The following is a 26,756-nucleotide window of genomic DNA, read 5'->3' as shown; positions in this document are numbered from 1 at the left end:
TGTTTATTCAGGTAAAGTACATACATACATGGTGTGATACAAACATTGATGGATTTATAGATAGAGCTAGTACATACAATATCTAAAGTCACTATTAAAGCCACGCATGTCAGTGATAAAATGTGAGCCTACAATATACACATAATTTACCAGGTAAATTATGTTTCATGCAGCAAATATTAGTAAGTTATCCAACTATCACGTTTTTTTATGATATACATGCAGTGATAATATTGATACAATCATTAAATTATGGAGTGTTACTCTAAATCAATCATTAAATCATGTAGAGTTACTCTACCACTGTCCTGTGAGGTAGTGGTAGTGACTTCAGTGTCCCCTACAACACGCCGGAGATCAGAGAAAATGGCAGAGGAGCAAAGGAGAGACAACCAACCAGCTGAGGGGAGAGAATTATCAGGGGAAAGCGCCAAGCCATTACGACTATATAGCCCTTGGAATGGGTCAGGATAAGAATTTGGGATGGGACGGGGGAAGGAATGGTGTCCAACCACTTGGACAGTCGGGGATTGAACACCAACCTCCATGAAGCGAGACCATCGCTCTACCGTCCACCCCAAGTGGTTGGAGAAAGCGCCAAGCAATTACGACTATATAGAACTCAGAAGGGATAAGGAAAAGGATTCGGTACGGGACTGGGTGCGATTCCTTAACTGTAGCCTCTGTTTACCTAGCAGTGACTGGGTTCCTGGTTGTTAAAACGATTTGGCGGGTCGTATTCCAGGGAAAATTAGGATTAAGGAGCTGCCCGAAGCGCTATGCGTGCTAGTGGCTTTACAAGAATGTAATAACTCTTGTATATATAAATAAATAAAAACATGGATTTTCTTGGAAGTTAAAATCTGGCGACATCCAGTCAGATGATAAGAATGGCGACATTTGCTTTAATATTGTGAGAACAAAAGTATTTCCTGCGAAGACCGAGTTCCCGGCCGCCACCGTCACACTGCAGGAAGTGTGAACGTCGTCGTCCCTTCACCCTCTAGTGTGTGGTCTGGTCAACTGCAGGAAGCCTTACACACACGCCTCACACGTCACCAACTTACCACAGCCTAACATAGTAACAACAGATGTATGCATACACCGAGACGTGTGTCCTATTTCTCGGTATATATACACAGAGTTTATAGTCCGTTAGTCACGGGAGGCATCTCCCGTCACGCAGGGTGCAGTCGCACCTCCACAGATCTCCAGTATCATCTATTGATACTGGTAATGGCTCAAAAGGGCCACCACTTACGGGCTATTCATGCCCGTGCCACCTTTTGGGTGGCTTAATCTTTATCAATCAATCAGTCCGTTAGTGGTCCGTTATGGGCTATTCATGCCCGTGCCACCTCTTGGGTGGCTTAATCCTTATCGATCACTCAGTCAAGTCCTGGACAAGGCTCAGGACTTAAGTGTACTTGCTGGTTGGTCAGTAAGCTATTGTTTTGGCCTCAAGAAGTGCACTCTGACTTAGTGACTTTCGTCCCCACACAAGGGACAGAAACAGTCAGTACTGGAGCATCGGAGGGCACCATGCCCAAACTTCCAGCACCTATTACAGAGCCGAGGGGAGGGAATGTACTCCTGAACGGAGCACCTGGCACCAGCAAGAATGACAGAGGACGGAATGGTCCGACCATCAAAGGTAATTTTCACAACCCGAAGGGGCTGACGGTGACGACCACGAGGGGGACAAGTAAACGTGTCCACCTGGAGGACAGAATGGCCCTGGGCTTCAAGGATATGCTTGACATCTTCGTGGCAGTCCTTTAGATTCCTAACACCGGTCACAACATGGTGCGGGAGGAGAATAGTGCCAACACTGGTGTCTAACCGAGCATTCTTGGAAACCCGAACAGGGGTCTCGCCAATGCAGGATAAGGCGGCCAAGCGGATAGCTGCACCCTGAAGAGCAGCAGCAACGACACGTGAACCGAGGCGGGTGGGGTTGAAACTAACAAGCATCCACGGAATCAACAAGGTGCCTATGGAGGGAAAAATCGTCAGGAGGAGTAGAATCTAAATGATGGAATTCAAAGTATTTAGTCCATGTAGGAGGACCAAACAAGGCGTGGTATTAGTATGGGAAGGGATCGTGAGAGTGCTGCCACGGCGGGGACAGAGTTGAGAACCCCCCAGAGAGAGAGAGAGAGAGAGAGGGGGGTTAAAAGGCGCAGTAGTTACAATGAGAGATGGAGCTGGGCCAGGGGACGAGATGGTCACTGCTGGGGGCTTAGGGAGCCCAACCACAGAGGAGGGAGGGCAGCCGAGGGGAGTAGTCAGGAGGGTCAGAGGAGGAGCTAGGTCCTCCTAGCTCAATGTAGCAGGGGCTACAGAGCCCGGTCTTCCAACACAGTCCGATTCGGGGGCCCGGTTGCCCACCCTATGAGCCCGAGACGTCACAAGAGGAACAGGTGTCATCGGCAATTCAAATTGATCAATGCAAACTCGTATTAACCATCATTCCATACTAGCCAACATCATATACAAGTTGGAGGATATTAATCCAGACCACAATTTTAAAATCAAATCAGATCAAACCCTTTATTCATAAATAATAACACTTATTGTTGGTTTAGTTTAATTACATGAGTGTCTCAATGACAGCATAGCACATAGATGTACATTTTATCCAAATCAAAAACTTTATTTGTAGTAACTGATAAAAATCATTACAGATACTGACTGGACTAAACAGATGTACAGCAATCTAAATCAAACTGAAATTTTTTGGCAGAGTGACATTTACCTTTACTCTTTTAAAGGTGATATACAATGGAAAATAAAGCATGCTTTATGATTATGGTGGTAAGAGAATATTGGCACTGTATATATATCACAAAACTTAGGTAAATCAGTAAACAATTAGAAGTAGAACTACTGCCAACAAGGGACAACTGCTTCAGGCTCAACAAGCCACAATACTAGCTGACCTAAGAGCCGAAGCTCGATCCCTGCAAGCACAATTAGGAGAGTACAATGTAGGACAGAAAACTGGTACTGTAATGCTTTTTCACCTGCTGAAGTCATGAATACCAAGACATCCGTTTAAAATTCAGTTGGAAAAAGTCCTCAGGTACAATGGAGGAACCTTTGGCAAGCCACCAGCTTCCCGTCACCATCCCATGCTATCCAATACCATCCCATACTATCCAATACCATCCCATACTATCCAATATCATTTCATATTATCCAATACCATCCCATACCATCGAATACTATCCAATACCATCCCATACTATCCAATACCATCAAATACTAACCAATACCATCAAATACTATCCAATACCATCCCATACTATCCAATACCATCCCATACTATCCAATACCATCGAATACTATCCAATACCATTTCATATTATCCAATACCATCCCATACTATCCAATACCGTCTCATACTATACATTACCATCCCATACAAACCAACACTATGTCATACTATCCCACAATCAATCAGCATCTCAAACCGACAACTCATGCCAGCTCAGATATACTTTTGGTAAACAGTATTCAAGAACAGTACGTGTATTGTAAATTTAATGAGTACATTGTTGTGGTGTCAGTTCACTGCCATGACACGATTTTACATCTCTGTATCTTTGATGCTTTAACTACAGAACTTTTAACATTTTGCATAACTTTTAAATTTAGCCTCAACTTACAGATGTAACATGCAAGTTAGAGCAAAACTTGTAATTTAACGGAGGAGTAAGTAATCATCAAAAGAAGGCAATACAAGATATGGAAACACACACAGATAGAGCACTAGTCATGTTCAGTAGTTTTCCAGTAGGCAAGAGTCTACATGCAACTACTTTAACATGATATTGAGTACTTATCCTATTTACACATGTTCCTTTAATAAAACATGTTTATTACCATCATAAAATGGCTTATTATAAGTATAGAGTATGTATGCAGAACTAAGACAAGTGATACCACAGTGAATGCTACAGTATTTCATAAAAAAGTCAATATAAAATACGTTGTTGGTAGCAATAAATTAGTGATTATATATGGTGTTAAAAAAACAAAAAACTGCACTCGTCACTTTGCAGAATTATGAGCACGTAAGGAGTTGGCCGAGGTCTGCTATGTGCTGTGACAACTTTCAATGTGGATAGTAGTACAGGTGTAAGAGTTAATTATGTAATAAGTCACTAGTTTGTTATTAATGTAAGTTTATATCATAAATGTTTGATGTCATCCTGTTAATTCGACATACAGTATATATGTTTGAGACCATGAGTGATGTAAATATAATGAATACAGATGTCACAGGATTATTTTTTGCCCGGTTTACCTAGGGGCCACTAACCCTAGTAACCCTAGTGGCCTCGACGAGGACAGGAAGCCGGCAGCTTGTCGAAGGTCCCCCTATTTGCCTTTAAGATCTTTTCCAGATTTATGTATGCAGATAACTTTTCTTTTGGCAAAGAATGAAGGAGGGCTAAGTAAACTAGCTGAAAATTTAGTGAAAAAAGTGAAAATAGAAATAAGCAAAGTAATGGTAGTGGAAAGAAGAAAATTTGGTGTGAAATAACGGCGAATGGTGACATGTTGGATGTCGTCAATAATTTTACATACCTTGGAAGTGTGATTCCTAAAATACATTTGTGGGCAATCAAAACTGAGTGTACAGCCAGTAAGGTAAACAATGTGCAAAGTTGAGGCAATGATGCCCTGGTTAGGAAACACAACATAGGAAAAAATACAGCCAGAGGTCTGCATGAAGTGGTGATAGTGCAGACTTCTATGAATGGCTGCAAGGAAATGTGTGGTATAAATATTACATGCTAGATGTTAGAGCAAATGAAATGGGGAACCCGAGAAGCACCTATGGTGTTCAGTGATTAGAAAAAGGAATTTAAAGATGGAGAGAGATATATAGTGTCAAAGTCAACAAACTGGAAGATCAATGAAAGCACACTAAGATTATTTGGGCATGTAATATGAATGGATAATGGTAAAGTGATGAAGTGTGTGTATTCAAATGAATTTGTGGGTAAAAGAGGAAGGTCAGGTTATTGACTTTTGCACTCCACAACTTTCCAGAACATTTTCAGCATTTACTGCATTATCTTGATACTCTTTGATACTATGCATGCTTTTTAGACTGTTCCTTTACATTGCTATAATTACTGATATTTCATGTTCATACTGTAAGTTAATACAATTGTAACTTCTCCACATACACACAACCCCACAAATGACCATTGGGTTACACAGTGTAATAATTTAAGGAAACATCAATATCTTGGCCTTATAAAACCATATAATAATTTTGTCATCATATAAAAATGTTGCAGGGTTTGAGATATTACATGAATTTGATCTTGAGATTCTTGATCTTGAGAACAGAACTTGTTTCTGTATAAGCCTCCGGGGCTCACCCAAAAACTGGTGTTTCATTACATTTAATGCTGGTTTCCTTGCTATGGGCCCAGTGTTCAACGTCAACCAAACATCTTGGCTAAGGTTTCAAAGTTTCAAGTCAATACAATGAGGCACTGACAAGTTACTGAAAGCTGATGGCAGAAATAAAAAATAGAATACAATCACAAAGGGGGTACTCTTCTAAACCAGAACTTACATGTAATGTTGACTTTTGTCCCACAAATGTTTCAGGTTATGGACTATGGACAAGAAATATACTGTGCATTAAAAAGCAGAATAATTTTAGTAACAGTTTAATAAGCCATCTTGAAATATGGATATACAGTACTGTAATGCACTGCTAGTGAATACTAATTATTTATTACATTATTTTTTGTAGAGATTTTAGAATAAAGGTAAAGTTGAAATTTGGCAATCATTGCAGTATGATTATTAGAGCAAGCTACACATTTTACCAAACTCTGTACTATTTCAGCACAGAGTACTATCTCTGGTACATACATGTACTGTAAAGGGTATCGGTAGTACAGTCAGATTCGAGAATTCCGGGTTCAAACCCCGGACAGGACAGAAATGGTTGTGCATGTTTCCTATCACCTATATGCACCATTTACCTACCAGTAAATAGGTACCCAGGAGTTAGTCAGCTCGTTGTGGGGCTGCATCCCAGGGAGGATCAGTAACTCGACCCGGGGGGGGGGGGGGAAAGGACCTAAATATAAGCCTAACATATACCCGTACTGTACGTATAAACTGGCTGCCTGTCCTGCCATAATGCATTATTATTATTATTATTATTTCATTTGAATATATTTGAATTACTTTCCAATACTGTATTATTAAATCGCATATTTAGTAAAAAAAAAATCTTATGAAAACTTCTATTAATAAAAAATGCAGAGTGCTACAAATTACATAATCTACACATTAAACCCAAGATTCAATACCTATACTGTACATAGATTATAAATGCTTATTAGATTTCTTGACCTTATAAAAAATTAAAAAGAAATTTCCTTGTTCAGACACGTATATACACAGCTCTGGCTCCACAGATATTTTAAGACGTTACCAGACCTCTGAACTAGTGCAGGCCAACCAGAGACCAGGATCACACTTTTGTCAGCTCATTCAAATTCAAATGTTTATTCAGGTAAAGCACATACATACAAGGTGTGATACAAACATTAATGAGGCAAGGAGATCCTCAGAATCACAGATCGGTCTTAACTCACATAAATAACAATTTGTTTATTTTCATGTAAAATATATTAAAACCAAAAAGGAGAGAAATCTTATATGTTAAAGTAAAAAGAATATTCAAATTATCTTTTACTGTGAATATCTTTATTCTGGCCCAGGTAATTGTTAATGTCACCTAATGATGTGAGTCCACGAGCTGAAATATGTCCGACATCAAATTATTTTGTCCCCACCTATGACTGCTGGAAGATAGCAACATCAGTTGCTATCTTCAAGTTGCTAACAAGAAAAGTATCTTGAAAGTTTAATTGCATGAGAATTAACAAAACATTGACAAAAAATCTATAATAGAATAAAAATGCAGAAAGGAATGCATTCGAGGAGAATGACCTGCTAGTTAGTCATTATGATCATCATCATTATTACAAACAGTTCCCACCTGTCATGGGGTGGGAAGATATCTTTCAATAACAGCAAAGTTAATTCTTCCCACAGGATAGCTTCTAAGGATAACTCCAGACCAACTTCCACAGTACAGCAGCCAAGGATAACCCAGACCAGCTTCCCACAGTACAGCAACCAAGGATAACCCAGACCAACTTCCACAGTACAGCAGCCAAGGATAATCCAGATCAGCTTCCCACAGTACAGCAGCCAAGGATAACTCCAGACCAACTTCCCACAGTACAGCAGCCAAGGATAACCAAGACCAACTTCCACAGTACAGCAGCCAAGGATAACCCAGACCAACTTCCACAGTACAGCAGCCAAGGATAACCCAGACCAACTTCCACAGTACAGCAGCCAAGGATAACCAAGACCAACTTCCACAGTACAGCAGCCAAGGATAACCAAGACCAACTTCCACAGTACAGCAGCCAAGGATAACCAAGACCAACTTCCACAGTACAGCAGCCAAGGATAACCAAGACCAACTTTCACAGTACAGCAGCCAAGGATAACCAAGACCAACTTCCACAGTACAGCAGCCAAGGATAACTCCAGACCAACTTCCCACAGTACAGCAGCCAAGGATAACTCCAGACCAACTTCCCACAGTACAGCAGCCAAGGATAACTCCAGACCAACTTCCCACAGTACAGCAGCCAAGGATAACTCCAGACCAACTTCCCACAGTACAGCAGCCAAGGATAACCCAGACCAACTTCCCACAGTACAGCAGCCAAGGATAACCCAGACCAACTTCCCATAGTACAGCAGCCAAGGATAACCCAGACCAACTTCCACAGTACAGCAGCCAAGGATAACTCCAGACCAACTTCCCATAGTATAGCAGCCAAGGATAACCCAGATTAACTTCCCATAGTATAGCAGCCAAGGATAACCCAGACCAACTTCCCATAGTATAGCAGCCAAGGATAACCCAGACCAACTTCCCATAGTATAGCAGCCAAGGATAACCCAGATTAACTTCAATAATACTGGAAGAATAATTTATCTGATGAAGAGTAATGTGTGCCAAATATAAACACCCATGTCCAGACTTTTCACCTAAATGAAATTAAAGGTGTGTGCTAAATCTTAACTCATTAAATGATTTCAAGGTATGTCCATACATATTTAAGCATATACTCATAGCTTATACATGTTTAGACTAAAATTTCAGTTTTCATATTTAAATATAGTACAAATATCATTTCCATTTTTAGATGACAAATATATTATGATAAATTACATTAAAACAAATCAAAGACTGTATATACTAATATTCTATTGCTCTTTACTCATAAAAATAAGTTCATCTATTTTTACCGCATCAATTACACATTATATTTGTTTTAACAATGACCAACATGTGACAGGTAAGAGTACGACCAAGGCAGCTAAACAGCGGAGAAGAAGTGTGTAGGTGGGTTCACACGTGGCAATGATCATCACACTCGTAACACTGTGCCACAACTTATTAATATATATAACTTATTAATATATTTTGTATCATTATCTCCTCTGATTAATGTTTTAATAATGATTATGTATTAAACCTTACAAGCTACAGAAAATGCATTGCTAATCACATTTTAAATGCAAATATGCACTCTATTTTGCAGTGTATCATTGAAAGTTGTAATTAAGACAGACAAGGTGTGCAAATTTTCCAAAATATCTAAATTTAAAATGCAATGACCAGATGAAACAAATAATAAATAATTATGCAAAAACTTATAACATCCTTAACATTTCAGTCCATCCTCCTAAAATGATACTGTAGTACAGTACTTAAAGCAACTATTTGATCCAACATATCAATACAGTATGTAGTGCTGGACCCCAAAAGTTCAGGTTCTACATTACTGAATTACCCCAAACGGCAGTCTATTAATGTAACTGAAGAACCTAACCTAACCTGTCGAGCAATCCTTTTCCTAGTAACTCATATACTGCATGTGCAATATTAAGCCTTGTTGTTCTCGGCTTCTTTTCTTGTACTCTCTAAAACTAATAGTACAAAATGTAAGTTTATTTGAGTAACAGTACATCTTGGTATGTTCCACCATGGAGTTGCTATAACAATTACATTTTAATTCATTTTAGGAGGATATCATTTATAATTTATATATTCATTTTAGGAGGATTTATCACTTAGGAGGATAGCTTGTAAAATTGATATACACAAATACAGTACTGAATAGAAAAATCCAATGCAGGTCAACAGAACAGTTACTTGAAACCCTTATATAAATGGAACACTCCTTCAACACCCTTATTAATTCTTTTCCCCTAAACAAATATTAGAAATAAGACAAGGTCTTAAATCCAGTACACTGATTGTACATCGTGACATACTCAAATGGCAAACAAATCTTGTAAAATGATTTAAAAATAATTGAAACCTGAAAAAATTGGATTAATGCAATACGTGGACGTCTAAGCATTTAAAATATAGGTGTACATTAAGAACTGTTTAGACAGGCCAGGAGAATAAGCAATAGTCCTAAGAGACTTTTTAACTTTACATAATGAATTTTATTGGCAACTAACATTTTATGAACATAAATAGCATTAAGATCAAAAAATTACAAATATAGGGTTTCCCTTGCAATAGATTTTGATGCATGAAATACTTTTTCTAAATACTTTGTCTAATTTTGTTATTCTCAGTTTGGTTCCAAGTGTTATTCTTACTTGCACATTTTACCTCAAGCATAAAGCACATGACTGCTGTCTTAGTCCACTAGTAACATGACATGTTGCACTACACTAGGGAATCAGTACACGTGTCTAACAATGTGGCATTACACAAGTCTCAAATATACTGTATTTAGGTTTCAATAAATACTTGTACGTTAAACTATGTGTGGGTGTATAAGAAGAAATGCATGCACGTGTATACTTGTCAATCTGTGTTGAGATAAACGACTGTACTTGCCAATCTGTGTGTGTGTATGTACCAAACTATAGCATCGAGTTTAAATACCTTTAATTATATCCATACCTATAGTGACTCTCTAGTTTCTAATCCAAAGAGAACCTACAATTATATGGTCATGACTATCGTTTTCCTGTCATATCTATTGTAGTACAGTAATGTCATTTTATTTGACCTATCTAGTATGACAGTCTTTTTATTATCATAATAATGAAGATGAAGGAAAGACCCAATATGTTTGTAATTGTATCAAAAACAAACTTTTGGATGCAACCCAAAATTTCTTGTATGCATTTCTTTTTTAATTTATATTTACAAGAGTTCCTACATTCTTGTAAAGCTACTAGCACGCATAGTGTTTTGTGCAGATTCTTAATCCTAATTTTCCCTGGAATATGACCCGCAAAATCGTTTAACATCCAGGTACCCATTCACTGCTGGGTGAACAGAGGCTACAGTTAATGATTGACACCCAGTCAATACTCCCCGGCTGAGATATGAACCCAGGACAAAGCGCTCGCGAAGTACCAGGTGAGTGCTTTACCATTGCGCCATGGGGACATTTACAAAAAGTGTTTACAGCACCTTGAGAAAAGTGCTGTAACCAATGTTCTGAAGAAGATTCTATCAGGTTGTGTTTACATATCTGGCAGAGTGCCTCGTGTGGCATCCATCATTAGACATCATTATGCTCCCCAATGCATCTTGGGACTCTTTGGCATCTTGGGACTCGCCAAGGGATGCCAAAGCTTCAGATGAAAGCTCATGTCCTCATTTCTGGTAACTGTGGGCAGGTCTTTGCAGAAACATTAACCCCACTTTGAACACCACAAGGTCTGTACTTATATGAATTAATGAGATTAGTTAATTTACCTTTGTTAACAATAATTTTACAGTTAATCACATCTGCCTTACTAAAAGTTTTATTCCCCTTTACTGTTTTAGTTTTATTTACCAAGATGCCAAAGTGTCCCAAGATGCATTGGGGAGCATAATGATGCATGCTACACGAGGCACTCTGCCAGACATATAAACACATCCTCTTACTCTTCTTCAGACCATTGGTTACAGCACCTTGAGAAAAGATGTAGATTGAATCCAAAAAATTGGTTTTAATACATTTACACATGTGTTAGAGGTTTCCTTCACCTTCATTCAAGCACTATGGCATTGTAATAAGTTTCTCCACAATAATAATGCCGATAAATATTATACATGCAAGATTTCCACAATCTATTGATAGTTAAAGCTGAAGATCACAGACCACCTCTTCTCCTTTCTTATAAAATTTCTAAATCACAATGTCGAATCTCTGGATGACTTTTCTGTCGAGTAAAAAAAATTACCATATAGTTCTTTGAATTATAAATACATAAACATTTAATAGTATTGGAAACGATACAATATAAAACAGTACTCCAAATACCTAGTTCAATACAGAGGAACCTTGGGTGACGAGAAGCTCCATCTACGAGCATTTCAGGTAACGAACGAGCCACTCGCAGAAAATTTGTCTCGATTGGCGAGCTTCCACTCGGTTAACAAGAAAACCAGGTGGTTTCCTAGCGTTCCCGCTGGCTCTCGCAAATTCTCGGATACCCCGGACGACAGTGTTGTTGTTTTATCGCAGAGGATACGCACCCTTCTGCATTTATTTGTGGGTTTTGTGACTACAATTTGTAACCCACGATGTAGTAACCCCTTTCCTCCACCGTAACCCCCTCTCCTCTTCCCCACCTCCCCATTGTCTCCCTCAAGGCAGTAACGACTCTTCATAAGGTAAAAGTATAATTGAAAACAGCAAAAATAAAACATTTATAATAATTATATGTATTATAATTACATTATAAAATTTCATATTGATGTTTTTCAGGATGGAACGGATTAATTGTTCAGTGGAACCTCGAATGATTAGCGGCTCCAGTTACGAGCATTTCGAGTAACGAGCAAGCCACTCACAAAAAATGTCTCGACTGACAAGCTTTCCCTCGATTAACGAGTGTTCCCGCTGGTTCTCAGACACCTCCGATGACAGTTATGTTGTTATTGTTTCACAAGATGAGTTTTCCACATGACGAGCTCAGTACTGGAACGAATTAAACTCGTTAATCGAGGTGCCACTGTATTTCCATTATCTTAAATGGGGAAATTCGTTTCCAAAGACGAGCGTTTCGCATGACGAGCTCATTGCCGGAACGGATTAAATTCGTTAACCGAGGTTCCTTTGTACCCAGATACCCATCTAAATAACATATTAAACACCAAGATTTTTTTTTAGAATATGCCACACACACACACACACACACACACATATTATATAATTACTGTACTAGAAGTGAATTTTACTTATGCAAAAAACAGTAATTGGCTGTCAATCTCTAATTGAGTGATGTGGTTAATGGTGATGAAACTGGTTTTTGAACCACAAACAATTTTATAATTATACACTTATTGTAACTAACTTTAGACTTGATGTATATCATTCATTATTGCATTAATGTAGCCATATTTCAACCAATATATGGGGTTCCACTTTTGTGCATATTTACTATTGCAAGCACAGCCACCCACAATAAGGTGGAATAGGGGTGCAGTACTTGCTTACCCACTATAAAGCATTTTGTAAAGTAATGGCGAGCACAGTTGGCTCAACAGAATGGTCTCTGATTCAATTTGCAGGCAGGACATATTTGGCCACATTTCCTTACAAATCTTACAAATCTAAAATCTTACACTTTTTCTATAATTTTTGTTAAAAGCATTTGCATGTAAGGATAAAATCTGTGAAGATTCATTCTCTGTGAAACCTCACAGAGAATGAAAAGGTAATGTGTGAAACACTAAATGGACAGTTCCAAAGTGTGTTCATACAAAATTATATTTTTAGACAACCAGACACAATGCTAATTTCAGAACACCATTGGGTACATTTCGGTGTCTCGAGGCAAAGTAGTGAATTAATCAAGGAGCTAGGAAGAAACAAAGCAGATGGCCCAGATAAAGTTTCATTTTGGGTTCTGAGAAAATGAATACTTAAGCTGAACATTCCACTTCAAATTATATTTCAGGCATCTTTGTGTACAGGAAACAGGTACAGGTATTTAGTAAAATACTAAAGATATTGTTCACAATCCTTGTGAGACTAAAACTATGTTGAATGGTACCCATATCTCAAGAAACACATCAACTAGAAAGGTGCAGAAATGTGCTACTAAATGACTTCCAGAACTGAAAAACAACAGGTACAAGAAAAGGCTAGAGGTGCTCAATTTGCCAAAGCTGGAAGATAGACAAAACAAAAAAGAAGATATGATCACTACATACAAAATAGTAATAGGAATAAAAAATATCGATAGAGGAATTCTTGAAAACTGCAACCTCAGTACCAAGAGGTCACAGACTCAAGCTAAGGAAGCAAAGATACCATCAAATATTAGCAAGTTGTCTTTTGTAAACAGAGTGGTAGATGGTTGGAACAAATTAAGCGAGAGGGTGGTGCAAGCAAAAACAATCTGTAGTTTCAAAGTATCATATGACAAAGAGCATAGCTCATCCTGTAACTAGGCTTAGGTAATTACTTACGTGATTAATAATCCCAGATCTAGAAAATCTGGGACCCTAAGAGCTATCAGATAAGTTTGACTTCAGGCAAAGGATTAACAGTTGTTGACATGGGAAGCTGGCAGCTTGTTATGGTGCCACCTGGTGGGGGCCAGCTGTAACTAGGAGGGGGAGGGGGAGGGGGGTTGCTGTATTGTTTTATTTCCTTTTATTTGTACACAGGTGTGTACAGGAGTAAACAACTTCTGACTCCTGTTAGCATGCCAAGAGCTTCCCCCTTCCCATAGCTTGTGGTAACTCTTACCCATATTAGTTCCCCTGGAACACAACCCATCAATCAGTTTACAGCCAGATTCCCAATCACTGCTGGGTGAACAGAGGCAAACAGTTAAGAATTAGCACCTGGTCAATCCTCCTTGGTAAGGACTCGAACCTGTATCAAATCATTCACGAGGTGCAGGGCAAGTTTGTTACCACTGCACCATCAAGGACTTTCTGTGATCCTTGCAGTTGTCTGTTTTGCTTCACTTTTCCATTGATGTGACGACTTATACTGAATTTTGTAACTAGCTTATCAAGACTAACTTGCTTAGCTAAATTAATTGTGGGGTTCAGTCCCTGAGCCCATTATGTGCCTCTGTAACCCCTTCCACTACCACCCACAAGATGGGTATGGGGTGCATAATAAATGAACTAAACTAACTATACTTTTTTTCTGTGTATTTGTTTCTTCAGTGAGGTTGATCATGAATCCCCTGCATCTCATTGAGAGGGCCCAGATTTTGGCCTCTCGTTTCTGGTAGGCTATTAAGGACTCTTAAAGGTTGGTGTGACTTATAGGTGTGGAGCTATTTAAATGCAGCTATTTATGGGAAGATATCCATAAGTTATGCAGACTGTCCAGAGAATCAGATTAAATTGTTTACAGTGAAAAGTGGTCTTAAAAAATCATAGGACATGAATCAAAACATTATAAATTGAGGGATGCCTATATTTCACACAACATTATCAAGCTAGACCCCCAAAATGAACAGCACACTAGCATACCTTATTGTCTGTGACCAAATGTCTGTGAAAAAACCCAGCACAGAATGTAATGGTACACCTCTTTCTGGACAAGCCCTAGTGGATCCCTGAAGCTACGTTGCTGAGATTGCTTCCAACATCTAGGTCACATCAATCGCAGAGTTCTGTTTGGCCTACCAGGAATTGGAGCCAGAACTTAGTTCCCTTACAGAGGTCCAGAGAGCAAGTGGCACTCCACCACCCCACTGGAAAACCATCAGAAAGCCAAGGCACTAATACAAACCACTGCTGGGTTCAAAAGAACCGAAGCCTCAAAATTTTTTAAACTATGTAAACAATACACACAGTATTACTATGTGTATTGTTTACAAACAGTATTATGTAAATAAATGATTGATACTCCTAAAACTAGCTGAAGCACATTAGCGCAAACTACCAACCGACTAGGGGCTTGGAGCCCCAGAGCTCCTGCAACCCTCCCAAGCTAGTTCTGGAGCAGATGTAAAAACTATCAACCAACATCCTGGTAAGAAAGGAGGGTGTCGGGGGAAGCACAGGAACTCATCCAGAAAGAGGTGTTTCATTACATTCAATGCTAGTTTTCTGGATGAGTTTCTTGTGGCACCCTGAAGCTACTTAACCACAGAAGGAGAACAAGGAACTTGCCTGAGAGTAGGAGAGACAGTAGGCACCATGGCAAAGAAGAAGCAACAGGCTGAAAGACATAACCCAAGGCAACACAGGCATAATGAGGCCTGAATACCAGGGTGCCAAAACATGTTTAGACCTCCAAGACTCCCATGTCTGAATATCAACCCAGGACATATTAGCAAAGACAGGACAAGTGCAGCATTTTTCTGAACATTATGAGCATGAGAGTATACCACAGGCTGGGTAGACTTAACAGTACTGTGGATAACCCGAGATATTCAACCATTGGAACAGGGAACCAAGGAGACAGGATCAACCCATAGAGCAACCACCGAGGCAGAACTTGTGACACTAAGGAAGCAGTACAGCTGCTACTGGACACAACAATTGATGCACTCCCGGTTGAACCAAACATCACGAACCAAAGGACCCCCCGCCACAAGCCCACTGACTCGCTCTTAACTAGAAAGGGAGGAGAAAGCAGCAAATAAACAAAATGCTGACCAGGGCCAAAGTAATAAATACCTGTATTTTAAGTAAATATTGATCTGGAAATAGGGTTGCAGATTTGCATACAATACATTATTTCTAACAAGAATTTTGCACAGGTAACCTGCATGCGAGCCATCACGTTCTAGATCTGTGTACCTTTAAGTTCTACATCTATGTGTACCTTTAAGTTCTAGATCTATGTGTACCTTTAAGTTCTAGATCTATGTGTACCTTTAAGTTCTAGATCTATGTGTACTTGTCTGAAAAGATCTTTTTGTGAACCCAGCTAACTCCAGGATTTGGATAATAGGTGTTTTGGTACTACATTGTTTATGTTATAGAAGTTTTTGAAAATCCTATTTACAACAGAAAACTGGACTGTACCTTAAGTATTGTTTCTATTCTGTCCACTTCAGCTCCAAGACTGTCAACAATGTTCTCTCCATGTTTCAACATGAATGCTTCTACTTCATCAATTGTTTTGAGTGACTGCATTTCCTATAACAATAAAATAAATGTTTAGTATTCAAACATTATAACCTATGAATAGTCCTAATAATATAGTATAGCATTAAGGTTGTAATAAGCCTATGAAACATGGTGTGAAAAAAATATTGCAGTGATCCATGCCAAGCTTGTGCTTCACTGATTCTTGTTGGGGTTACTTGCTGCTGCTCCCATTTTCCTATTGGTAAGCCTCCCCCCCAACCCCTTTTTTTTTTGTGTTCTTTATGGCAAGTTAACTCGTGAAGCAACAGAAGGGAGTCCTTCCAGAAATCCATCATTAAATGTAATGAAATGCATCTTTGGTGGGTCCCTTCAGTAGGTCTCCATTCCTCTCGTTCTTCCCTCCTGGGGATTCCATGGCTGCTTTTGGGCAGCAAAATCCCGATGCAAGAAGCCAGCTGGAGCCCCGAATTACCAGGGCCCCGCATATGGTGGTGGACAAATGTAATTACTAGCTGTTGGGGGTGGACAAATGTACAACAAGTGTGTACATAATTTTATCAGGATTACCCATGTTTTCTATGAAGGTATTCATTTTAAGATTATCTTGAGGTTATCTTGAGATGATTTCGGGGCTTTAGTGTCCCCGCGGCCCGGTCCTCGACCAGGCCTCCACCCCCAGGAAGCAGTCCGTGACAGCTGACTAACACCCAGGTACCTATTTTACTGCTAGGTAACAGGGGCATAGGGTGAAAGAAACTCTGCCCATTGTTTCTCGCCGGCGCCCGGGATCGAACCCGGGACCACAGGATCACAAGTCCAGTGTGCTGTCCGCTCGGCCGACCAACTCCCGAGATGCTCTAATATCCTGGCCTAGATTAATGCCATATTCCCAGGCAACCTTGCTTCTTGAGGTGGGAGGGGGGGGGGGGCAGATATTGGTCCTGGGCCGTGGAAGGCACTTGTGACTCAAAAGGGCTGAGAGGGGTGTTTACATGCACAACTTTCCCTTTCTAAATCCATGCTGCTCTTTTGTTGTAATGTTTATCCTCTCCAAATGCTTTAGGCTTGGAGCTCACCAAGTGGGTAGCTTGGGAAGACCCTGAAGAAAGCCCCTCCCAGAAATGTGTTGAAACTTTGAATATTAACAATTCAATCGCAGATATTATACAAAAATTAGATGGTTTAGCATTAACAGAATTAATGAACAAATTGAGGAATTAATAACATTAAATAAAAGTTGATAACATATAGGAAAGATTAAATATCTCTATTATTTCACTTATCATTTATGCTTGAAAATTATATTACTGGACGTTCTCATCTGCCTTACATTTAGCAGAACTTCTAAATCTTGTGTGTCCAGATATCCTCGTGTCAGTTCTCGACCATCAAAATCCACTTCTGCCTTATATCGCACAAGTCCGCTCCCCATGTCAATACCTTTTACGTCATATATGGCACGAATTAGAACGTCACGCTCAAGTTCAGCATTTATTTTTTCTATACGATGTTGTGGGATAGATCTGTAAATTACATGCATAAAATAATATAAATTAAAATTTTACAAGGGAGACTTGAACAACATATATAAAATAATTGACTTTTCCACATAAAAATCCCTTTAGACTTTTTTTTTAAAAGTCTCATCGCTTAAAATTAAAACAAATAAATTAATCAACATCCCCCAAATCATACCAAACAAGCAAACAATCAGGACAAGCAAAAATGAACACCATAGGATGAGATCATTTTTGTCTCCAGTTACATCAAAGCAACTTTTTTTTACCTTTATTAGATATTTTATTTCATATATTCTAATGAGTCTGATACTACATTTTCAATGTACCTGTCTAAGGTCTACCAAAGATTATGGAGGTCGACCAAGTTTTCGTTGTACCGAGCAAAGTATCCCTTTCTCTACCAACACCACCTCTAGTAATGTATGCTATCAGTCAAATAATTCATTCATACAGTACCATGAATACATCCTCTGAAAATGACTCCCATAATGTTATGATTCAGCACCTAAAGCCACTAAACTCCTTTCTGGCAACCCCTTTCTCACAACAACGAGTTCTTGATATTGGTACTGACCGTTGACCAGACCACACACTAGAAGTTGAAGGGACAACGACGTTTCGGTCCGTCCTGGACCATTCTCAAACGACTTGAGAATGGTCCAGGACGGACCGAAATGTCGTTGTCCCTTCAACTTCTAGTGTGTGGTCTGGTCAACATACTTCAGCCACGTTATTGTGACTCATCGCCTGCATATGGTACTGACCATTTGATGCTCCTGAGCACACTTTAGTAAGCTACTTTGTTTATAAGTCACGACTCAGGAAATTAACAAGTAAAACTGAATTATAACTTGGCTTACTTTCCCACTAGTGCTGCAGAATTTGTATAAACAATAAATCCTGACACTGCGGCCAGGATCCCACCAATCAGACAAGACCCAAGGGCATCAGGAATGTGGGAACCAGTAACAGAGGTGAGGCCCATGCATCCCATGGCCACTGCAACACCCATCACAGCTGCCATATCCTCCAGCAGCACCACATTGACACTTGGATCTTGACCTCTGAAAACTGTCAAATACCTCCTACAGTACAGTAATAACAAACTGCATCAATTTCCTTATATTAAATATTTACCCATTACCTTATTGTTCCCTATTTCTTGTAGTCTAATTCAGTCAGTAGAGAGTAGTCTACTCTCAATATTCTTTTCTTACCACAAAGTGTACTGTAATATACACCCCTTACCATAAACCCGAGCTTATAAGTCCATGACTGGAGCTTAATTTGTAGTTTTCAAAGCAAGGAGTCATGACATGATGGGAATAAAATGGCAAGCACTAAGCAAGGCTTTTCTACTATTATCAGCCTTTAGCCTTAAGCTTTAATCACTACAAAGTTGACTACAACACTGATATCCAACACTCAAAATGTTACTATTGTCCTATTCGTATCATATATATGTTTGCATTAAAAATGTTAGCCGAAATACTTGGCAAGCAATGCCTCGTCCACAGCAAATGTCTACAATTGGATGCCACTGTACTAAACATAGTTTGCTATTCTGTATTATGAAAAGTATTTTTTGGCTTGACAAATACACTGTTGATGAAACAGGTGTTGATGATCAACATGGTAAGCCTCTCAGCCTAACCCATGGCTAACCTAACTCAGCCCATTGTTAGCCTAAATAAAATGTTAAAACAATACACTAAAAAGAAAGCATTGAATGTAATGGAACACTTTTGTCTGGTGGCCCCTCCATAGTTTCCTAAGCTAGGCGCTGGCACTGCCAAGCCTTAAGAAGTAGCACCAAACCTCAGAGACCCACCCTTGTCTATTGGGAACAAATAGATGAAATGGTTCTCTTTATGAAGTGAGAAGTCACAGATCAACCACCATCCCCCCAACCCACAAAATAAAGAGAAAATCTGCACAACAAGAAGCAACTGCTTGAAGAAAATTAGGTACCAAGAGAAAAATGACTATTGCTGTAAGGGAAATACCCTAACCCATGATATAGGCCAGCATTTTTGCAAAAGAAAATATTGGAAACAGAATATCACTTGAGAAGATGGCTAAAGATGAGGGCCCAGGTCAGAAGGGCACCTAGTGGGCCAGCCAGAGGCTTATGGCCTGCACAGGAATATTCATGGGAAAAAAAAAAAAAAAAAAAAAAAAAAGGCACCTGCCAAGGGCCAAACACCAAAGCACAACATGAGTGTGGCGAGGTCATAGAACACCAAGCAAAGTTAAACATCAAACAGGAGCCATTAACAACACACCAAGTACAGCAGCTAAAGTTGCATTAGGCTGCAAAAGATGGAAGCATGAACTAACCTCCAGCAGGACCAAAGCCAAAATCCAATAATTCATCAAGAAACCAACAAGCAAACAAATCAGGCAGGGGACTAGGAACCTATGACCCAGAGCCTAAGGAACAGGCTACCAGACCTGAGGGCCAAAACTAACAACCTGGGGCTATGCCCAAGAGCAGAAACCCAAAGACACCAGTTGAAAAAAAAAAAATAGGACATGGCCCCTGATGACCAAACCTTCCCTAAAATACGATACACCCAAAACACACCACGGGAAAAGCTGATTATCCGGTCAAATGCACTAAAACATGTGGCCCAGAAGCATTTTGGAAACATGAACTGGGAACAACCGAGCACACAATTAAGGAATAACCCAAGGTATGGCCCAGGAACACCCAGGTTAGGTATCCAGTCTAAGAAGAGCTGGGCCCAGAACCCAGGAATAGCCAGGCCTAAAGCCCGAGAAGATCCAGGCCCAGAGCCTGAACAGAGCCACACCAGCATTCCAGAAAGAGAACAGGCATACACAGAAAACTCCTAGCAAACACTATACACAGGAAGTTCACAGCAACTAAGCTAGCAACCACCTGGCACACAGCTTAGATATAGCTGACCACCTAGGCCAGAAGTGCTGTAGCGAGAGATGCTTGTGGGTACCTAATTTTTCTTCAAACAGTTGCTAGTTTTGTGCTAATGCCTTTTGGAGGGCCTTTCTTTGGTTTTGGATTGATCTAATGTTTAAAGCTCCCCCTCGCCTCATAAAGAACCAGATTTTGGTTCTGATTCCCTGTTGTCAAAGATGGGTCTTGGAAACCTGGTGCATCTTAAGGCTAGGCTGAACCAGCTCTTAGCTTGGGAAGCTACCAAGGTAGGCCCTCCCAGAAAATACCCAGTGTTGATTGTAATGAAATGGCTCTTTCTGGAAGAGTCCCAGTGGCTCCGTGAAGCCACATGCATTCTCAGATTGCTCTCAATTACTAGGCCACATCAGCTAGAGTTGTTTAACCTACTGAAGACCAGAGCCAGAACCTGGCCACCTTACAGAGATGCTGAGATTGGGCGACACTCTGCCACCTCACTGGGAAAGCATCCAGAAAGTCAGCGACCCAATACCACTACTGAGTTCAAAGAGACCAAAGTCTTGAAAATGCCAAACAATGAAACAAACAAGTGAATCTCTCAAAACTAGTGCAAGTTCATTAACACTAATCCCCGGGGTAAAAAGCACCAAGCTACTTCATTCTGCTGCCAGGAAGACAATTGGAGGTGGAATGCCATCTCTATGCCAAGCAGGTGGATGATTTAATACCGTTGGCTCTTTGTGTCAGAAAAAACAGAAGTGAAGAGTGGAGGAAAAGTTTAAACAAGCAAGGTATGTTATCTAACAAATCAAACCAATTTTTCTCACTTAATCAGCATCAAGAGCAAAGATAAATTTATTTATTTCAGTTGTGAATGAAACCTGTGCGTGTTATCTAATATACGATCCAGGATTATTTCAAGGTTACATACACCCAAGGGAAGATATTGTCCTCGCTGAGAATGACTGGTCTAGACAGAGGGGCCAAAGACCCCTGACACACCCAAGGTAAGGCCCCCAACCCAGTGATATAGCCTCTAAAGAATGAACTCCTGAACACACCAAATAAGAGTTAGTACATGGGCAGCACTAAAGAGCACACATGGAAGGTAGTCCTGAGCACATGCAGCTCTAAGAACTCTACAAGTCATGTCCACACAAGATAAACTGGACAGAAAACACAGTCGTGATGCTAACTAAAATGCTGAACAATACGAAGGAAATGGCCCCCACAGGACAGTCTAAGGATGGCTGGCACTTAGATGAGAAGCAGTGGGACCATTACAGCTGGTTGATGATCTAGGAACCCTACAGTGGACATTTGATGGAGTTCACATCAGTGAGAGAAGGGGTGTGGAAGACTGGAGGAGACCTGGAGCTCTGGGTCTCCTTGTACTGGTGGGAGGGAGGGAGTTCTAACAAATTCCTACTAGTTTCAAGAGATTCAATTGTTTATTTACATTGTTTGGGAGTTAGTTTGGCAGTTTCGAGGCTTTGGTCGCTCTGAACTCTGGAGTAGTTTGTATTGGTTTGCCGACTTTCTGGATGCTTTCCTATTGGAGTGTCACCCACTCTCTATGTCTCTGAGGGGAGGCCAGGTTCTGGCTCTGATCCCTGGTAGGCCAAACAGAACTTTACTGCTGATGTGACCAAGTAGATGGAAGCCATGTCAGTGAGATAGCTTCAAGGCACCACAAAGGGGCTCCCCAAAAACTTAATATAACAGTATGGTCTCCCTTTTCTAAGGGTTAAATTATGTAATTTTATCACTAAACAGTATTTAAGCATTTAATATACTAGTTACCATATTCTGCAAAAGTCATTTGTTGATCATTTGCTCCTTTCTTAATGGCATGAACTGCCATGAGAAGTGTGCCACCCTCTGTTATTAGAGATCCTCCTAAGATGTAAAAAGCCCAGTAAAGGGGTAGCACCTGCACAAAATTTAAAATGTTAATAAAGGATTCATAAAGTGAATGATTTATGAGAAGAAGACAGGGATATGTCCCCCAACAAACTGAAAGAGCCGAGCTAAAATAATCTGCATTAAGAAAATGTAATGCCACAAAGATAGTTTTACTCTAAATTTACAAATCTTTAGTATACAATCTTTATATACAAATCAGCATTCAACTTAGTTTTCCATATTTTCTTGTGTAGTACTAGTACTTCAAAATCTCTATTCCTCTTATCTTGAAAAGACACTTAAACATTACAAGGAAATTTTCATAGTAGCAAGTCAGTATAACATTCACATTATCTTTTAGGCTTTCCAAAATTTATCATGTATATACAGTACCTCTGAAGGTCCAAAGAGCCCAGAGATGCCATGTTGAATGGAGAGACCTGCACCCACACAGAATATCATAGCCCCAGAAATTAACGAAGAAACATATCTCATTGTAGTATAGCCATACGGATGAATTAAATCAGCACTCTGAAAGGAAAAAGTTTTTGGCCATGAAAAACAACTTATTAGAATCTCCTAGTTTTTGTATACAGTACTGTACTGTATAGTAGAGAAATGCCATGTCTATCCTCTAACACTAGTATATACTGTAGTACTTGAAATATGCAGATTAGGTATTACATGTACAGTGGAACCTCCACTTACAATTTTTTTGAGTTACGTACAACCCCAATTTCGTCGGAAAATTTGACTCGACTTGCGACCTTTGCCTCGACTTGTGACTTTTGTTGATACTGTACATGTATGGGTCAACCGAAAACGCGGCGCACTTCAGTTTACCAGTCTCTCTCTCACATAGTGACGATCGCACTTGAATTCTTTGTAAAGTACAGTATTTCATTTTTTTCTGATATTTTGGTTTTTGAACATACAAGTAATTATTATGTATCATGCCATGGGTCCCAGGAAAGTCAGTGGTAAGGTTCAACCTAAGAAAATAGTTGTGAATAGTGGAGGATGTCCCTTCCTCATTAAGAAAATGTGTGAAGTATGGGAAGAACTGCAAAGTTTTGTTGAAAAAACTCACCCAGATAAAGCTGTAGCAGGCCGTTACATTGACCTTTTGAATGATAATTTGTGATGTCACAACAGATAAGTGTTAAAATGTAGGGAAAAACAAGTGTCTTTAGACAGATTCTTAGACAAGCAAGCAATGAGACACAACTATGTTCTAGTGGTAGGCCTGCAAAACGTAGGAGAGAGAGAGAGAGAGAGTACCCCAGGAAAGTCATCACTGCCTGATATAATGGAAGGGGACTTCCCTTTCAAACAGTAACACCTCTCCTCCTCCCACCCCTTTCCTCAACATTTTCCATATGTCAACAAGAGTCATCAATAAAGGCAAGTTATAACTTGTGCATACTATAGTACACAATGTGTGTGTATTAAGTATGAAATGTATTTTAAAGTTAAGATTTTTGGAAGTGTAGAACGGATTAATTCAATTTACATTATTTCTTATTGGAAAATTTGTTTCGAGTTACGACCCGTCTCCGGGAACAGATTAAATTCGTAAATGGAGGTACCACTGTATACATTACTGTACAGTACTGTATGCAGCATCAATCAAGAAGACAAATTACAACAAGTTAAGCTGAAGATTCTGCTTTAAATTAATTACACTACTGTACTGGAATACTTTTTAATAATAGTGTGTGTGTGTAGCAATTCAAATTAAGTTGGTTGTGGTACAAAAAAACTGAACAGTTCACTTTTGGACTTCCCGGTAAAAATTCTGTTTATCCGCATGTCGGGCCTATCGAGGAGGGGGGGAGGGATCCTTCCCATATATTGTACTGTAATTCGTATAAGTGAGCCCACACTTATACGTATAAGTGAGCTTGTCATATGTATATGACAAGTTATAAAGAATCAAATAATGTTAAATTAAATTTAACATTAAAATATTGAAATACTGTATATAAAACATTGAGGTTATTGATATCCTCAATATTTTTTTTAATTTTTTTATGCTGTAATTTTAAGACATATTTCTAGCTCAAGATACTGAGCATGTTTAGTATACTGTACCTGCATTATGACACACACTGAAATTCCACAACTACTTCCCACTCACCTGTTTTGACTTATGAATACCATAGGCAAGGATGAGCTGATTGGTAACATCAGCAAGAGAATGCAAGGCTTCTGCGAACAGACAGTGAGATCCAGTAAAAGCCCACGCCCCTAATTTCATAACAAAGTTAGCTCCATTACTGAAATAAACAAACAGCTGTTTAAGAGTTAAATAGTTTTAATAATAATTACATTTTAGATACTGAAATTTTAAATATTATAAATAAATAATAAATAAATAAATTTTTATTCAGGTAAGGTACATACATACAAGGAAAGATACAAAGTTGATGGATTTATAGATAGAGCTAGTACATACAATGCCTAAAGCCACTATTATGCAAAGCGTTTCGGGCAGGAAAAACCTTAAAGACTAAAACTTAATACTAATTGAGTTTAAAGTATAAAATGTCTTGAGAACAAATAAAAATAAGAAAGGGGGGAACATGGCTGAAAAAGCAGCACAAACACAGTTAGGTTGACAAACAGCATTTTAAAAAAAAAAAACAGACATGGGTTGACAATAGAGGGGTAAGGTAGGTTACAGGGAATTTATTAGGTAGTGCTTCGTTTTTTCTTATTAGTTCTTTTACTGCTAGTATTAGTATAATGAAGGGGAAAACCAATGTGTGTTGGCTGTTTCAGACAAGACTTATATAAACCAATATGAGAGAGAGATGCTTCACACATGCTAATCCAGCCAAAATTATTCACCATACGGCCAACTGATGGACACAGTGTATGTGCTTTGTGATTGACATCTTAGTGTACAGTTTGTTTGGACAAGGCCTCACACAAATTTTGTTTGTGTAACTTTTGTTTTTGTGCACCTCCCATCTTCTCTTAGCAATGTCTGTTATAAGTCTTAGTACAATATTACTGTATTAGTATGCTAGAAACATCTCATATAAAAACCAGCGATGAACGTAATGAAACACCAATTTCTGGGTGAATCCTCAGAGGTTCCCTAAAGCTACTATATCTGATAGTGAGCCATACTACTAGGTCCCATCAATCGCAGAGTTTTATAGGCGTGAGCCAGAACCCAGCTGCCTCAAAGAAGTGCAGGGAGAAGTGGCACTTATTCATTAAGGTATTCATTGAGCCACTACTGAAAATGGCACCCAGAAAGTCAGCTAAACAAAACAAAACCACTATTGGTTTGAAACAAGGCAGCCTCAAGAACTCCCCAAACCATGAAAACAAACGATCGAAATCTCATTAAAGTAGCACAAGCTTATTCAACCCCTCATTTGGGGGGAGGGGAGTGGCTGCCTATGGTCAGCTGAATGCTCTACCATCAGCGCTATGATGATGCAAACCACTCCCGATGACTTGGAGGAAGGGAGGGTGTCAGTGCGCCAACGAGGCTCGTCCAGAAATTGACATTTTAACACACGCACAATTAATTACGGTACTAGTTTTCTAGGAGGAGCCCCTTGTGACTCCAACAAGCTAACTACCCACAGAAAGGAAACAATGGGCACATACAAGGGGGAAGGGGAGGGGAGGGAGCACCTTTCGACAACACCCAAGCGTACCCACTCCAAGATAACCTGACAGAGCACAGGAGAAGAAACCAGCCCCGCAGGTACTATGATGAGGAAGAGACTCCTGGACGAGAAACATGACCCAAAGCCACACAAGGGTGCCAGGGCCCGGGCACACTACTAACATACAGTACTGGGCTGCCAGAACCGTATTTGACCTCTGAAACTCCTGTGCCTGAATATCAGCCTTAGACAGACATATTCGCGAAGACAGCTGACAGAGCAGTAAATATCTGAACATTATGGGCACGAGGGTAGACCACAAGCTAGCTAGACTTAATGACACTGAAGAGAACCCAAGAAATATGGACCTTGGAACAGGAGACATGGTGACAGGATCAACCCACAAGAAATCCATAAAGGCAGAACCCGTGGCATGAAGGTAGCGACAAAGAGCCGCCATAGAACATAACATGATGCACCCCTGGCCGAACCAACCAAGCATCAATAGCCAACGGTTATTATTAGGTAGCCTATCTCAGTGGCTATCACTGAAGCACAGAACTATTAGGAATAATGCGCCCTAAATCATATAAACTATACATCTCACTACTGTGGATATAACA

At 39.6% G+C, this 26,756-nt stretch overlaps 1 protein-coding gene across 2 annotated transcripts in view; it reads right to left on the bottom strand.

The window, feature by feature from the left end:
- Positions 1 to 2,539: 2,539 nt before the first annotated feature.
- ZnT49B (Zinc transporter 49B) overlaps positions 2,540 to 26,756 on the bottom strand; it is a 37,668-nt gene continuing 13,451 nt past the window's right edge. For both annotated transcript variants that reach the window (XM_045759767.2, XM_045759768.2), the window contains exons 7-13: positions 24,642 to 24,780; positions 22,895 to 23,032; positions 22,400 to 22,529; positions 18,558 to 18,768; positions 17,508 to 17,700; positions 16,112 to 16,225; positions 2,540 to 11,322 (exon numbers count right to left, since the gene is read on the bottom strand). In XM_045759767.2, coding sequence (XP_045615723.1) covers positions 11,278 to 11,322; positions 16,112 to 16,225; positions 17,508 to 17,700; positions 18,558 to 18,768; positions 22,400 to 22,529; positions 22,895 to 23,032; positions 24,642 to 24,780 — 970 coding nt within the window. In that variant the 3' untranslated portion in view covers positions 2,540 to 11,277. The remainder of the gene's footprint in view (positions 11,323 to 16,111; positions 16,226 to 17,507; positions 17,701 to 18,557; positions 18,769 to 22,399; positions 22,530 to 22,894; positions 23,033 to 24,641; positions 24,781 to 26,756) is intronic.

Source organism: Procambarus clarkii, chromosome 64 (genome assembly GCF_040958095.1).
Source record: "Procambarus clarkii isolate CNS0578487 chromosome 64, FALCON_Pclarkii_2.0, whole genome shotgun sequence".
Lineage (NCBI taxonomy): Eukaryota > Metazoa > Arthropoda > Malacostraca > Decapoda > Cambaridae > Procambarus > Procambarus clarkii.
The sequence above is the reverse complement of the archived record's forward strand: the minus strand, read 5'-3'. Positions and strand labels throughout refer to the sequence as shown.